Genomic DNA, 17,450 nt, shown 5'->3' on the forward strand with positions numbered 1-17,450 from the left:
GCACTAATGTACGTTTCAGAGTTTATTAATGTAAAAGCATTGACAAAATTTGTGAGAATTCCCTGCCCTGTCTCCTCCGTTACATTGTTGCCTTCCGTATTCTTTCTCCCCTCCCCACTGCCAGTTTTTCATGAGAGACTTGATGAGTCTAAAGTAGGGGTGGCTAACCTGAGCCTGAGAAGGAGCCAGAATTTACCAATGGACATTGCCTAAGAGCCACAGTAATACATCAGCAGCCCCCCATCAGCTCCCACTGCTCCCGGTGCCTCCCACCCACCGGCAGCCCCACTGATCAGCGCCTCCCCCGCCCGATCAGCTGTTTCATGGCATGCAGGAGGCTTTGGGGGGAGGAATGAGGGCATGTGGCAGAGCCAGGGGTTGAGCAGTGAGCACCCCCGGGCATATTGGAAAGTTGGCGCCTGTAGTTCCAGCCCCGGAGTTGGTGCCTGTACAAGGAGCCGCATGTTAACTTCTGAAGAGCCGCATGTGACTCAGGAGCCACAGGTTGGCCACCCCTGGAAAGCCTCTGTGGATATTTCCTTTTCCACTTCATTGGTGGAGTCCTGCACCAGCACATTGTTGTGATCAGACAGTACAGAAGCAATGACTCTGTTCTCTAGTCTACATTCCACGTACATACCCATTCCTTGGTGTTGGGAGTCTTGAAACATTGTTTTGGTGTCTTATTTTAAAAATTTGACCAATATTTTTCTTTCTTTAAATACAGGAGTCTGGATTTGTCAGTTTCATGCGAACCCTTAGAGAAAGAGACCATGAAAGGGTAGGGAAGAAGAAGGATGAACTGTAATTTCTGCCTCAAAAGATGTTTTCCACTGCACTGTGAATGGTCCCAGGTCCATTGTTACTGCACCTGAGATTTCACATATTCTGAAGAAAGAGACTTAAAAAAAATAAAAAATAACAGCCATGGCCATTTTGTACAATTTTGAAATAAAATGAAACTACTTGATTTTTAAAGGAAAACAGATTGTTGCCATATTCTGTTTAAAAACTAGCATTTTCTCATGATGTGAGAATATGCCCATCAACACTCCTATGCAATATTTTTGTAATCTGTAGTGTGTCTTCAGGTGAAGATGTTTGATACGGTGATTCTGCATTTTTTTTGAAGGGTATTACAATTCATGTAATAACTTTTTTTTTTTTTTTTAAATCGGTGGAGGAAAATGGGACTTTTGAGAAACATAAAAATCAGTTCAAATGCAGTTTTGCATGTTCTTCAGAGATGTTTGGGGGAACAATTTTAAGGTGCTCAGGGATAAATAGGGAAATTGAGTTAATGAAGACACTTAGCATTGACCATTCCAGATCTAACTGATTGATTTGATTTTTAATCCGCTGTACCGGAATTGTTTACATATCTTTATAGAATGTACTGAGTCATTTTAAACAAAGTTGTCAAAAATCAGCACAGCATAGATTAAGTTCAGAATCGGTCTCATTTTTCAGCATTTATGTCATCAAATGCCCCTGTAAATATGGGAGCAAAATGTAGGCTGTTTGTCTTTTTATGTTTAGGCCATATGAAATGCATATTGAAAAGCAGTATATTTGATTGTATGTCTGACAGATGTGTAATATTTTTGATATGCAGAAATTACATACAACATGATTTGTGTACATTCCAAATGCTTGTCCAGTATGTTTATTAAATAAAAATTTAAAAATGGAGTTACAGCATTAAAACTATTTCTTTAGCAGTCATGTTAAAGACTGTAAATCACTGTAAACACAGCATTACTACAGCGAGCACTTTAAAAATGTGTGATTGTGGTGTTCATGCTACAAAGTTAGATTCATGTGGAGGTGCTTGTTATGTCTTCATAGAATTGGTTTTTTAAAATTCATTTTGACCTAAAAATAAATCAATAAAAAAATCAAATTTTTTTTAATCATGGATCAGCCTTGTTTTGCAGCTCTTTCAGGCAATGTGCTATGTAACTAGCACCCGTAAGAGCTGGTGACAAGAAAGCAAAAGCCACTGCAGGTTTCATGAACAAGGGTTATTTCCTGTCTGATGAGTAAGGGGCAAGCCCATCGTTTAGCTCTTATAGATTCTCTGTTTTTTTAGTGTATCCTCTGTGGCACTAAGTCTCACATTTCACACTCTCTGGTGACATTGAGCTGCAGGTTGACATAGCATCCTAATTAAATGGAGAACCATCACTTGGACCTGAACCACTTTCTCTATTGCTATTAGAAGTTTGCAGATATATTAATATATATCTTATAAATATATACACAAAATTTATCTCTTTTGCCTGTCTCACCCCACCAGTGATGTATAGGGGGCAACTTCTCACTACACTGGTGGAGAGGTTAAGGGATTTCTCACACTCTTGTCTGTTTTGGGTGCATGTCTCCTCCTCTTCCTCCTCTCTCTTGCCAAATTAATGGGACTGCGTTTGCCACTCATTAAGCTGCTGAAGCTATTACTGAGTAATCAGTAATAAGAGGTGGTAGGCTGATTTGTCTTGTGTAGTGGCCAGCTTGTTAGCCATGCCATAAATCTAAGCAATGATGAAGCCATGCCAACTATTTCCTCTTATTAGGCACCTCCTGAATCTTCCCACCACGAACAAAATTAGCTGTCAAGCAAGTACATGGATATTCTGCATGACCTAATAATTTATTACAACCTTCTATTTACTCTCCCACTAGTCGTTTTTTTTTTTTTTTGGCATAGCCATTGTTTTGCATTATATCCCATGCTCATTGGTAGCAATGGATCAGATCCTTTAAGGGCCTATTCAGCTTTAAGTGTGAGGGGGAAAAAAAAAACATACGTTCTTTAGATTCCAAGAAGGAAGATCTTTGCTTCTGGCTGAGTATGAAGCAACTAATACAATCAGTCCAAAACTGTAGACATGTTACTATAATTTTCCTGATCTCTAAGTGGTTGGCACTGAGAAAAGGAAATACAACATCCATGAAATCCTAAGCTGTGGGATATGTCTATATTTGCATTAATAGCAGAGAATTGTAGACTTTTTTAAAAATAAGATCACACCGGGCCAATGGTGGCATCACTTCTTGGGACTGCTGTGATTTATAGGCTTTAGTAAATGTTTAGAATAGGACAATTACACACTGTGCTTTAGACCAGTAATTCTTTACAGCTGGTTACACCATAATAAAATTAAGGCGCTTAGTTTTTCTTTTGGTGTTTTGTCACGTTGCTTCTTGGACTTGGAGGGGCTTTTTTTCCTTAGTTAATTGTGTGTTAATGTACAAATACAAAATACTTGAAAATAATTTACGTACTGTTAGAAGGTCATTACTCAGCTGGTTTATAGTCAGGATGTCTTTGAAAGAGATGATTTTGAACAAGATGAACAATTAAATCTAATTGTTAACAAAAGCATTGGCTACTATGAACCAGAGTATATCAAGCTTGCTTCCTAGCCTATTTAATTAGGTAACATTTGGGCCTGATTCTATCTCCATTATATTGGTGTAAATACAGAATAAATTTATTGAAGTCAATGAAGTTAATCTGAATTTACACTAGGGCAAATAAAATCATATTCTGACCTGTTGAAGCTACACTGACTATTCAACTTCCTTTTTCTAAAATCACACTTAAAATTATCTCATCTTTTTTGTTTGTTTAACAAACGCTTACTTTACAGACAAAAGATTTGAGTCACTTTCTTTAAATGGAAGTCCAGTTTCACATATTTATCATACCCAGCCATTTGCAGAAGGTATGGATAGTCAAGTATGAATTTGTACTGTTAAAGATGAGTAACAATCTCTTGTCAAATCAACAATAAATTAATTACTTGTCATTAATGGTTTGCAGAGAGTCAGAGAGACTGCTGTTCTTGTGAACCATGATCCTGATCCTGCAGCCCTTGTCGGTATGATCCAAAGGCCCTTCAAGTCATCCATGGGAGTAGTTCCTTTGAGATTAGCGATGTGAGTAAAGAATTCATAGATTCCAAGGCCACAAGGAACCATTGTGATCATCTAGTCTTACCTGTATAACAGAGGCCAGAGAACTTCCCCAGACTAATTTCTAGAACGTGCCATTCCATTTTTTTGGTTCACAAGTTTCGCTCTGCATTTTATCTTTGCATTTTCTCATTAATTCTTCCATTTCAGTCTCTCATTTTAGAGCTACTAGCTGAAGTTCTTCCTGTGTTCTGATAGCTCAGGAGGGCTGGGGGAGAGCCCAGCTGATCTATTTTCCTTGATTAGAAAAGGCTACTGGACATGTAGTGCACCTGGCCAGACTACCAAGCTTCCTAGTGACGCCTTCAGCCACGATGCTGTTATGAAGCAGAGTCCTTTAAGACTTTTCTTTTCCTTGAATATAGGTGAAGGGCTTGTCTATATTACCTGCTGCATCAGCGGGCAGCAATCCATCCAGCGGGGGTCGATTTATTGCATCTAGTCTAAATGTGATAAATTGACCGAGTGCTCTCCTTTCGACTCTGGTACTCCACCGGAGCGAGAGGCACAGGCAGAGTTGACGGTGGAGCGTCACACATAGACTCACCACAGTGAAGATACCGCGGTGAGTAGATTTAAGTACGTCGACTTCAGCTACATTATTCACATAGCTGAAGTTGTGTAATTTAGATTGATTTTCCCCCTCCAGTGTAGACCAGGCCAAAGTCTCTTTAGGAAAAAATCAAACTTTGTGCATAGAGAAGCCAAGCCCAGTGTGTTAGAGGTAATATAGTTCAATATGAGCAACCAGTTAGTGGAGGTAGCTGTATCTATTCAGGCATATCTTTTCAGGCATATCTTTTCATTTTGTGAGGTATGTGGAACCCAAGAGGACAATCAAGAGAAAAGGTGTATGTGTTTGGTAAACTATACACAAAATTCATGTGCCATTGTGCAAAGGGCCAGCCAAAGACTATGTACCACTTGATTCCTCAAAATAGGCCTTGTACTGGCCCTACAGAGCCTTAGATTTCTTTGCTACAGGATAAAGCCCTATGTAACCGTATAGGTAGGGCCTTTCATTTTTGGTTTTGATTTTTTTAATTTTTCCCAGGAATTTATTGGTGTTTATTACTACCACAACAACAACGGGTGAAAATCAGTGGAGAAAACTATTAATACTTTTTATGGGTAAATATCTGGGTTTATTTTGGTGGATGGAAGGATGGGGAAAACGTATTCAGTAGATTAATTCTTTGATGAATGGACTTCAGTGTGGCTTGCTGCAGAACTACAAACACAATGCCACCTCTGAATTTAAGAAAAAAACATCTCCAATCCCTAAATCAAATGATTCATTTGAATAAACAGTTTACTGTTGTAGACTTAGAACTATTAGCCTATAAGTATTTACATTTAATAGTTGGGCCACACCATTTGCAACGCATACACTCAACTTCATCCTTTTCTCCTGTTTTTGTTTTTTCCCCATTTTAGTGTGTCACATCTTTAAACCATTATCTGCTAACATTTTGAAACAGGTACATGGTGGGTGTGAGATTAATCAGTACATTCAGACATGCACGCACTTCACAGTTTGAATGCGTGCCTGTTTGTTTATTGTGTATATCTTCTAGACTAATACATAGCCTACTTGCATATACACACAGACTAATGTATTATCATAATACATATTTTATGCAATATATTGTATTTTCCTAATAAAACAAGTCATTTTTTACATATTTGAATGATTCAACAGTAGAGTGAAAATTGGAAAAAAACTAATACTTATTGTAAAACCCTAGGATTTTTTTAGTAAAAATTGGTTTAAACTGAAAACAAGGGGACTTATGTACAGGTTAGTAAGGGAGGCTCATTTACTGGCCCAAGAACCTGTATTGGGAAACTGGGCTGCTTTTTTCAAAGGAATTTAAGGGATTCTTGTCCCCAGATTCCACTGAATTTGGTGAATTTCAGTGGAATTTAGGATAATTCCTGTATGTTGCTTTAAAAATCCAAGCCTTAATCTCTGTCTAGGGGCTAACTGCTCTATCATTAAGAATAAAAAGTGACTGGGGGAGAGAGGAAGTTTGTGTGTTTAAATATTTAATCCAAGAATTATAGAGACATATCTCTGAATAGGCAAGTCCTGCATGGATGGTAAAATTTAAGATAAAACCGAAGTACATTTCTGAGATATTCTATGAAATCATTTCATGGATGATTTAATGAGTTTCGAGGTTTATAGCTTTTCGAAAGAAACAGCACTCAGCAACTCAGGAATTTACAAAATTGATTTTATTTTATTTTTTAAACAGACTATCTGCATCGATCTTAGTATTCTTGGTAGCAGTGAATCAATAGAAAAGCAATGTAAAAGATAAAACACCATGTGTACAGATTTACTAGAGTAATTCAAGATCCCTGCCAACATGCATTTTACAGCTGAGAAACATTTGACAGAGTAATCTTGCATTCAAAATAATCCAAGAAGCAGGGATTACTTATTTATGCGTACACTCCATTTAATTTAATGGTGAGTAGTCCCATAAATCTGTAATTAAGGACTACACCCCTGAGGAAGGGTTTCAGGATGAAATCCTGAAAGCAGCAGGAAAGAAATTTAGTCTTTACCACCAGGTGATCTTTTAGTCAAATATCTGTTTTCTTTGCCATTTGATTCCCTACATTAATGTTACCTTCCCTTAGTTTTTCCAGCAGTAGAGCTGCAAACCAGTGGGTCCAAAATAAATTTTCCCTTTTATCTGTGAGCTTTAAAATTTCTGGATGTATAGGTAGGAGTACTAAGGCTAAATTAAAGGGACGGGGGAGTTTGCAGCAAAGATCTTGTGGGTGGTGCGAAGGGGATTTATATTGAAAACATGGTTGAGGTCACTACTCTTTGGACTTCAGGGGAAACTTTACTCAACCCCTTCCTTTAGTAGGAGTGTATCAGTTAGTTAATGGTACTAATTTTTCTGCTTACCTTTCACAGCTAGGCTTAAAGTTGAGAGGGAAAAACAAGAGCTGATCCTTTTCTATTTGTTGCCCTTGACTTCTTGCATACAAAACTGCCCAGTGTCCAAGGACTTAGGACATATTAAGCCTCAGAGCCATGATAAAGAGGCACACAGGGGTAAGGCTCCACCAGTACTGGACTCCACACCAGCAATGCCACTACCTGTGATACCATCCATGTCGAGGAACCGAGAATCACTGGTACCATCAAAGAGCACTCGATGGGAGTTTCATTCACTGGCAGTCCTGCCATGACCTGTAAGGATCTGCCAATTAAGCCTTCCCACGCTGCTTGTCCCACCAGAGTTAGGCAAGCAGAAAGGTACACCACTCTAGAGAACATCTGTGTTCTCCCAGATCCACAGAGCCCCAGTCCAGATCCCCTCAATCCTCACCAGGGTTTTTGGTGGTTTTTTGAGTGTCAGGAGACAATGGGCTATGAGAAGAGAAGTCCATCCTGCATACTGTCTACTAGCTGTTCCTTCAACAGGAACGACTGCACTGCCTATTGAGCCCAATCTGACTTTTTTGTCATTGGGAAAATCAGATGTGCTGGAAGAACCATCATTGCTTTCACCAAGGGCGATGAGTTGAGACAAGAGATCAAGAGCTTTCTGAAACCAGCCACATCCAACTGGGATTACCCCTTTGGCTCCAGCAGTACCAATGCCTTGGGGACCTCCACAACTCTCTTCAACCCCTCAAGCTAGCCTTTGGGGCTTATGAGACCTGTACATGTGACACTCAGTCTGTGGTGTCTAATACTGAGTCATATCACCCCTCACAAAGCAACTAGAACTTTCTCCTGAGCTCAGAGAAGAGGAAGAATAAGAGCTAGTTCTGCTGCTTACTGATGAAGGTAACTTCCTCATCTCCTGACCCAGCTTCACTGTCTTCTCTGGACAACCACAGCAATTCCAGGAGCTGCTATGGAGGGTGGAAGAAGAGCTCCAAATCTCTTTAGAGGAGATCCAGGACACAATATAGAAACTCCTGGACATCCTGAAACACACAGGATCCAGCCAGCCAGCCCTCCAGTTAACAAAGCCATACAGGAAACAGCAAGGACAGTATCGTATACACCAGCAACATACATTACTATCCCTCTGTAGAATTCCATAGCACCTATCACTGTAGTAGTGAAACACTTCAGACAGTTGTTACTCCCTTTAAGAAACATCATGGTTCTTTGAAAAGTTTAGAAGTTTTTATTATTCTTACTAGTCTGGAACCACTACTAACATGTTCTCCATACTGGCCTTGCAAATACTGTAGTTAGTCAGATTTTACAGATATTACTTTACCTCCTAGTTCACAGTACTTAATCTGATCAAGTACTCGTCAAAGGAAAACAGTTCCCTTATGAACAAAATCTTTAGAAAGTGGCCTTTTGCCCCACTTAAATGACTACATATATACTGGGCATTCAATAGAGAGAGCCTGCTTCATAAACATGTGCAATTCTCTGTGATCTGATTAGTTCTTTCAGCTTATTTGGCAGCAAATGTATAAAGCCACCACAATCCACATGCTAAATAAGTTAACACAGTTAACAGAGAGAAGCAAGAAATGGTGCAAAACATTTACAGGCTTTGCTTGTAAAGAGAAGCAGGGGTTTTATCTAGGGCACTAGATTTAGCTACTGTAGCAGACTGGATTTACCCAGTGCACTAGTCTCACTCAACTATTTAAATACCTCTCAACTATTTAAATACATAATTCTTCTCAAGCTGATGTCCCTGCCCAGCGTATTTAATTTTTGTGTCTCGGGACGAAAATGGATTCCAAAGTGTAGTTCCAGTGGCCATAAACCAGTGACAGGCATAACAGAATGCAGTCTCCATTTGCACAGCACATAAAACTAAATTAAAGTTATGAAAGTGTATTAACAATACACTCACCCCCATTTTTATTGCTGTTAAACTGACAGTATCTAAACTACCCTTGGAATAGGAAGTACTGTGTGGAGGGTGCTGGGTCTGGGGATCAGCTTTCCTCCAGTCTAGCTCCCGCTTCTGTTGCTCACTTATCCCATGGTCCCTCTTGCTCTCCAGGGCTCACGGTGCTCTCTCTTTGTGATTCAGCCCTTTGGCCATGTCAATATATAGTTTTCCCCTTCCAGGGTATCATCTTGCTGGACTGGTACACCATCCCAGGCCATCCTCCTTGACAATTCCCAGTCTGTACCACTTCCCCAATGGCTGGTAGGGGAACCCAGGCCTGCCCGCTACTTCAGGTTCCAGCCCAGGGACCCTATCATCTAGCCAAGGTCTTCAGAGTCTCCTCCTTGCTGCTCTTTCCCTGGGCTCTTCCTACTCTGCTTTCCACAAGCTTTCTTCCCCACAACTCCTCTGGTAAACCCTTCTGTCAGGGACAGGATCCCAGGGCTTTCCCTCCCTGGGTTTCCTCCTAGCCACCTCTCTGTGCTCAGAGTGGCTGCCCACTATCTCCCTCCAACCCTAGCTAACTCCCCTTCTCTCTTGAGAGTGACTGCAGAGCTCCTACCTGCAGCCCCCAACTGTTGTCACCTTGTTGGTTTTATACGAGCTCCTGCCTGCTCCTGCCCAGGTAGGCTTCATCTTCAATTAGGACGTGTCTTCATGTACTGCACTGCTGCAGCATTTTAGTGAAAACACAACTACACGAAAGGGGGAGAGTCTCCTAACGGTATAGTTAATTCACCTCTCTGAGAGCTATGTCAACAGAAGCCCTCCTGTCAACATAGCACTGTTTACAGGGTGGATTAGGTCAATATAACTACATCATTTGGGGTGTGGATTTTTCACACCTTCAAGCAATGTTAGTTATACTGATATAGGTCTGTAGTGTAGACCTGGCCTAGGCTGTAGCAGGTCCTGACTCTCCTACAGGTGCACCCTATAAGGTTAATTGTCCATTAACCATGTGGGGTGGACTCCCCATCAAAGAGGGTTTTTGATTTTTTTTTTCCCACCTACTGAGGAGCTCTAAGGTGACTATCTACTTCAACAAGAGAAGCATTATAGTGTGAAATCATTAATTAGGCTGCGATTCTGTCATGGAGTTCATGGAATGTCTGCAGCTGCAGCGGCTGATGCAGCTGGCCCCAAGGAGCACCCCAGTGACGGCGGTCCCGGGGCAGCTGCAGCAATGGACCTGGGGAGCATCCGAGCATCGGTCCTGGGGACCCATGACTAAATCCTAGCCTTAATCATTAACGTGCAATGATGGACAGGAAAAAGTATGTAAAAATGGCATTTTCTTACTCAGCAGACCAGTTCCCTGGCTTTATTCAGTCACATCTTCTGACATCATAAGTAACTGCTCCAGTCAGTTACACTGATGCAGAATTTGGCCCTGAGTCTGCAGTTGTTTTAGCCATGTTCTACTACTTTTGACACCTGGTAGCCCTGAACAGCCAACAAGAGTCCAAGGTCCTAATTCAGCAAAGCACTTAAATACATGCTGCAATCCCACTGACTTCAGTGACACTTCAGTCTGTGCTTAAGTGCTTTCCTAAATAGGGATGGAATTCATCACATTCTTAAGTAGCTTGCTAAATCAAGACCTGAAAGCCAGATTTGGATCCCATTTTGGTTTTTGAGAACTGTTAACCATGTTCCAATATAGGGTCAACTCTGCCCTCGGTAGAGCTGGCTGAACATTTGTTGGTGGAACAGGCTGGTGGGTTGCCTAGGAATCCTGGATCCTCAGAGGCCAGGCTGCCTGCCTGGCGGGTGGGTGGGCTGACTGATCTACCTGGGAAGTTGGGCAGCTGGCTCCCCACCCGGCTGGCTCCCTGAGCTACCCAGGGGATGGGGGACTGGGCAAGTGGTTCCATTGTACCAGTAACCTTTAAAAACTTTAAGCATGCATTTCTCTCAGGTGTAAAGTATGGCATTCTTAAATATAGCAAGGTATCCAATGTGCATATTGCTGCTACAGTCTGTTCAGCATTACCTGCTAATCAAAAGTAGATTTGATGTAAAATAAGTAATCAATAATAAATAAAATATGAATGTTATTCAAAAGACACAGTATTCTTACTCTGTCTTGGTGAGTTACTGTTATACAGAGCTACATTTCCATCCCATTCAATTATAATCTTATTTGATCTTACAGAAACTAGTAATGCTTTCCAGCCCCACTCAGGCTACTTTCCATCTTTCTGAATTAAATTACGGATATAACATCATAACTCTACTTATGCAAAGTTTGTTGTGGGTATTATATTCAAAGGCAAATTTCTTTAGGGACCCAGAGTTCTCTGAATATAAATGAAGTGTTTATAGTACAATCTTATTAATAAATAATGCTTTTATTTATTGTAATGGTTTAAATGGTGTCTACTGAAATTTTTGGCCTTGTGATGTGATCAGCTTGGAATGATTTTCCCTCTCTGAAAATATTTGAATACAAACAAAGTCTGGTGATGTGTTCACTTACAGTAATATAGGGAACTAAAGGGATTATGCCTACTAGGAGTACATTAATGTGGCTTTTCGGTTCATTTTTTCCCCACTGAACAGGGAATAAACTAGGTAGACTAAAAGCCCTGAATTGAGACCTTTATTATTGGAATGGCTTGTTACATGATCATCAAAAATAGATGATCTTGTTTTATTTGTACAAATCCAGGATTGATGACGCTGAAAATAAAAATACACTTATAACTTGTCAATCTCATTGGCGCATGTTACTTTGCAGACTGACTGAGATGCACTATGAAGATTACTTTTTAGAGACACTAAATATTTTGTGTGAAAGAGAGCATGCAGATGTAAGTGTTGCCATAAATTGTTGTAGCAATAGCATTTATTACTGGTGAGGTTGTTTATGTGATATTACTGGGTTTCTTCATATTTGTAAAATCCCAGAGAATGAAACACTGTTGCTCTAAGGAACAACCCCTTCTTCCTCCAGAATGGACTCTTGAGAAAATTTCACCAGAGAAACAAAGGAAAAAATTTGAGCAAAGAAATAAATTATGTTTCACGGATGTTCTTTATCACCCTGACCACACTCCCACCTCAACAGTGCTAGCAACAACAGCATTTAAACCAGGGAAGCAGTGACTGTATTGCTAACTCTCACAATTTTGTTAGTCACAATATTTGGTGTTTTTCTTAAAAGTCCCAGATGCTAGGCTCACCTTCTTACCTGAGAATGTCAGCTTTCATTTAAAATAGTAAGGTTCTTGATCTCATGGTTGTGGACAAAAGCTTGAAAGTGTGACCGCTCCATGCTCTAACAAAAACACAAACACCTAATTAGTGTTGTGATTTTTAAGCCACTGTCATGATTTTGGGGGATCTGATTCATGTTTTGTAAATATTTGGGGTGAAATGATGGCCCTAACTTCCATAATAGAATGGAATAATGGCCAAAATGCCCATTGACTTCAACAAAGCCAGGATTTTACCCTTGGGGTGCAACACTGCCCCAGTCCTGGCCCCCACTTCACACTTTCTCCCAAGGCCCCACCCCACTTCTTCCCACATCCACCCCTTACCTCCCCTGCGTATACCCTGCCCTTGCTCCTTCCCCACTCCTCCCAGGGCCTCCAGCATGCCATGGAACAGGTAATCGTGGCAGGTGAGAGGCACTGGGAGGGAGGGGTAGGTGCTGATTGGTGGGGCTGCTGACAGGTGGGAGGCGCTGGGGAGAGGGAGAGGAACTGCTTAGCACCCAGCATTTTTTCCCCCCGTGGGTACTCTAGCCCTGGAGCACCCAGAGAGTTAGCACCTATGATATGGCACAGTCATGTGTGTGTTTACAGGACTAGTTCCTATTGCTGCTTGCATGCTTTCTCTAGCCCAGTGGCTTTTCTGAGATCTCTGTTATAAAACAGTACTATAGATGACTTGGTGGTATTGCATATTTCTCAGAGGAGGGGGAAAATGTGTCCACATTGTATAGGCAAACCTTGTTCAAAGTTTGTGCTTGCTTCGTTTCAACCACACAGTAGACACAACCCTAGTATTCTTTCAGTAGCTTCTCGCACAAGTCAACTGGTGACCCCCTGCAATTATTACTCCTGAGGGCATTCTGCACCAAAAAATTAAAAATTCTGCAAATTTTATTTGTCAAATAAATGTGGACATTCCAACACAGCACAGGCCACTGGCTGCCCAGAGGTGGGAGATCACTCTCCCCCTGGGACACAGACTCAGCTGTGAAGCTGCACCCAACCCTGACACAGAGCAAGGACCAGGCCTGCCCCAGAAACACCCCAAGGCCCTGCCGCTCAGTTTGGGCAGGCAGGCAGACTCAGCAAGGCAGGATCCAAGTGTAGAGGGGCTTAGTGTGCAGGATCCAGGTGTGGGTTGAGGGGGGGTGAGGCTCAGCCCAAGGGTCTGGATGCATGGGGGTTGAGCAGCTAGGGGAGCAGCTCCCTGTATAGGAATCCCTCCCCCAGCAGCTGAGGAGCAATTAGTGCAGGAAGCGGGGGCAGGGGGAGTTTGCAGGGCTTCCTGCAGCTAGGGGAGAAATCTGGAGGTGGGTGTGACCTGGCACTGGATGCCATGCAGGGGAAGAGGAAGTCCTGTCCTCCCCAGCTCAGCTGTGACTAGTGGCTGAGCCTGACCCAGGGTAGGAGCCACCAGCTGGGTCTTCCCCAGTTCTGCCTCCTGCCCCACAGTGATTTACCTCTCTGCTAGCTGCTTGGGCACCCTAAACATACTGTTTGGGAGGGTTGCATGACCGCTCTTGGGGCTTCCCCATCAGAATGTCATTTTTCTGCAAAGAAATCTACAGGAGACACAAATTCTGCGCATGCACAGTGGCACAAAATTCACCCAGGAGTAAATTATGCAGGATTTTTCAGAACAGTGCCACACTTTATTATTTAAGGGTTTTAAATGACATCCTAAAATCAACCAATTCCATTTAATCTATGTTCAGTACCCCTGCTTACAATTCAACTCACCCATCTAAGTTTCAAAGTTATCCAGAAAACTTTAGGTTCCCCTTAACTCTTTCTTTTCCAGAGAATCTACTCCTCCTTTATACATGCAGTTTATGCTTTACATTTCTCCTCTTGATCTGCTGAGCCCTAAGGCCCAGAACCTCAAAAGTATCTAGGTGCCTAACTCCCCTAGGATTTATGCACCTAAATATCTTTAAGGATCTGGGCCTAAATTCTTGCCTCCCTGTTGCAGCTCCTACTGATTTATTCAGTAAACAGTGTCCATTTTACAGGGTTGTAGCCTGGTTTGCCTGAGGGGAGTAGACAGGATCAGGAAGACTATTTTGTAAAGGAAGAAAAAGACATTTTAAATGTCATTGGTTTGTCAGCCTTTAAAGTTCCTGACAGAAGAGTGTGCCAGAAGCTCTGGGGCTGTAATCTCATTCTAACACTGACTCTTTCTGTGGCCCTGTGCAATTAACTTCTCTTGGAGCCAGTTTCACCATTTGTAAATGTTTCCCTAGAACACTGTAAGGATTAGCTAATCTATGTGTCTAGAGAATCTTAAGGATACAGCTCAAGCTCCCAAAATCAGGGAATGGCAAAATTAAGGTTGCACATGCACCCTAAACTCTACTTATTGTACAGTCTTTAATTACATAATCACTATCAGTTCTCAATAATACAATATAGCCTATTATAGTTGTGTTTTTTGTGTAGTGTCTTGCGGTATGACCACTACTCTGTGTATGGACAAAGGGACCATAAATTTATATCAATATTAACATTATAGTGAATATTAGTCCTACCCAAAGTCCACAGTCAGGATTGAAGCTCCACTGTGCTAAGTAGTACAAGTACATATGTAGACATGGTTTCTTTTCCAATGGGCTTACAAGTCTAATTTGGAAGAGTACACAGTAAAGAGTAATTGTGACAATTTAGAGATCTTATGGAGCTTACTTCAATTTGTGATCATTTTTCTGCTCCCCATGCACAGTATGACTACAAGGCTCAAGTGTTGTGCAAGGCCTTGTGCAGTTCCTCCACACTTAAATAGATTTCACCGTGAGCATTGAGAATATTGTTTAGAGAAGTGGTTCTTAACCAGGAATACACATACTCCTGGGGGTACAAAGAGGTCATCTACATCAACTCACCTAGATACTTACCTAATTTTATAACAGGCTCCATAAAAAGCACCAGTGAAGTCAGTACAAACTAAAATTTCATATGTCTTGTTCATATTGCTCTAGATACTATATACAGTGAAATTAAGTACAATGTTTATATTCCAATTGATTTATTTTATTATAGGGTAAATATGAGAAAGTAAGCAATTTTTCAGTAATAGTGTGCTGTGACACTTTTGTATTTTTATATTGGATTTTGTAAGCAAGTAGTTTTAAAGTGAGGTGAAACTTGGGTACACAAGACAAATCAGACTCCTGACAAGGGTACAGTAGTCTGGAAAGGTTGAGAGCCATTGGTTTAGAGGACATCCTTTCCTATAGTTTCCAAAGTCTTGCCTTTTGTTCACCTCTTCATACACTCCGATAAGCAAGACCACGTCATTAAACAGTGCACGAGACTTTGCCTGGTTCTACTCCCTTCACTAGTCCCTCTGTTCATTTAGTATTGGTTTCCTCTTCACCAATCTCACCATTGCTTGAACTAAACCTGACTCTGCTGGCATTTGTGCCAGCTGATCGGTCTTCTCTCCATTTCTCTGCCTCATCTACTTTCCAACCCACCTCATGCCGACTCTGTGCATTCTCTAGGGCCGGAGCGCCCATGGAAAAAAATCAGCGGGTACTTAGCACCCACCAGCAGCCAAGCTCCTCTCCCACCCCCTCACTCATGCAGCATGCAGGAGGCACTGAGAGGGAGGGGTAGGAGCAGGGATGGGGTGTGCTTGGGGGAGGGGTGGGAAGAGGCAGGGCAAGGTGGAGCAGGAGGCAGGCTAAAGGGTGGGTCTTGGGGAAGGGGTAGAGTGGAGGTGGGAATTGGGCCTGAGCACCCCCAGGGAAAATTAGAAGCCGGCGCCTGTGTCCAGATGTCCTGATTTTATAAGGACAGTCCCGATAGTCAGGGTTTTTTCTTATACAGGAAACTATTATTCCCCCTCCCCTGTCCTGATTTTTCACACTTGCTATCTGGTCACCCTATCTGAAAACAAATTTTTCTCCCTTACCAGCACCTTTTAACTAATAACAGGTAGAAGGAGAAATTAACTGTATTTAAAGAAATGGAACCAGCCTCCAGTATAAATTAACCATTTACACCTGCTGACCATAGATTCAAGCGGTCACTTTGTCACTGGAGCTCTCCAGTCACCTGCCCACAGTGAGGCATGTGTGTGTGAGACAGAGAGAGACACTGAGGTGTTCAGTTGTTGCACTGGCTCTATGGCATCTGGAGAATTCCCAGGTACTCATTTAAAATGTATTCCCAGCTGTTATGTGCTGCTGGAGTAGGGCTAGAGTCACAGGAATACAAAGAAGAGGAGGACTTGTGGCACCTTAGAGACTAACAAATTTATTTGAGCATAAGCTTTCGTGAGCTACAGCTCGCTTCATTGGATGCATTCAGTGGAAAATCATCCGATGAAGCGAGCTGTAGCTCACGAAAGCTAATGCTCAAATAAATTTGTTAGTCTCTAAGGTGCCACAAGTCCTCCTTTTCTTTTTGCGAATACAGACTAACACGGCTGCTACTCTGAAACTAGGAATACAAAGGTGGCTTGAAGACACTTCCCCTGCCTTGTTCCTACATTGAGTGCAACTCAGCTGGACCAGAAAATCTGGCACATGGTGTATTTCATATCATTTGAATCCTACAATTCGTTGCAAGGTTAAATACAATTATATAGCTAAATAGTAACAGAGATGGAGGGAGAAATTAAAAAGTGGCAGCAAGGGAGAACAGAAATGAGATGAGAATACATGAAATAAACTAGTACCGCATGGAAGGAAACACGGACAAGTGGAAGAGTATTATAAGGAGAAAATCCTCTTGTCACATTACAGAAAAGTTAAACAAACATGACTCTTGTCAGGGACTAGTAATGGGACGTGGAGGCTTTTCACATCAAGCCCGGTTGCTTTCGCTGAGTTACCAGACGACTGTTTGGTGGGCTGTGTGAATAGTGTTGGACCCGCTCTCAGTCCAGTCCCTGGTGCCAGCTGCCGCTGGGGCTGAGTTGGTGTTTCTGCCAAGTCCACCAGCACTCCCAAGGATTATTACTTATTAGTTATATCACATGAAAACTTCACCAGGCACTTTATACACAGTGAAGGGGGGGGGGGCTGTCCACAAGCACCTCAGGGAGCGTTAGGGACCCAAGTCCCATTGAAAGCCAACAACTACTTGGGGTCCCTACTTCAGGGCCTCACCGTTTACAGGCCTTTGTGGCAACGTTTCCAATACCCGTAACTTCCTTAGCATCCCAAATCGCTGACGACGTGGACCACCTCCCCACCAGAGCAATGGCGGCCCAGAAGCCACGTCCCCACCGCCGCAGAGCAATGGTGGGCCCAACCCCTTCTGAGCAACCGCCGCTCGACCCCGCCGCCGAGCACCGGCCAGCGGAGCTCGCAGAGTCGCGTGACGTCCCCTCGCCCTG

At 42.2% G+C, this 17,450-nt stretch overlaps 1 protein-coding gene and 1 long non-coding RNA gene across 2 annotated transcripts in view; one reads left to right on the forward strand and one right to left on the reverse strand.

Moving 5' to 3' along the window:
* PDIA5 (protein disulfide isomerase family A member 5) overlaps positions 1–1,692 on the forward strand; it is a 126,896-nt gene extending 125,204 nt beyond the window's left edge. Inside the window, exon 17 of the mRNA XM_038422140.2 lies at positions 728–1,692. Within this exon, the coding sequence (XP_038278068.1) occupies positions 728–808 (81 nt within the window). The 3' untranslated portion in view covers positions 809–1,692. The remainder of the gene's footprint in view (positions 1–727) is intronic.
* Positions 1,693–6,197: 4,505 nt separating this feature from the next.
* On the reverse strand, positions 6,198–17,448 carry LOC122458055. The gene is made up of 2 exons (XR_006277875.1): positions 17,221–17,448; positions 6,198–12,165 (listed from the first exon to the last, which is right to left on the reverse strand). It is a non-coding gene; the product is annotated as an uncharacterized LOC122458055 (long non-coding RNA).
* Between the last annotated feature and the right edge of the window lie 2 nt (positions 17,449–17,450).

The sequence above is a fragment of the Dermochelys coriacea genome, chromosome 11 (genome assembly GCF_009764565.3).
Source record: "Dermochelys coriacea isolate rDerCor1 chromosome 11, rDerCor1.pri.v4, whole genome shotgun sequence".
NCBI lineage: Eukaryota > Metazoa > Chordata > Testudines > Dermochelyidae > Dermochelys > Dermochelys coriacea.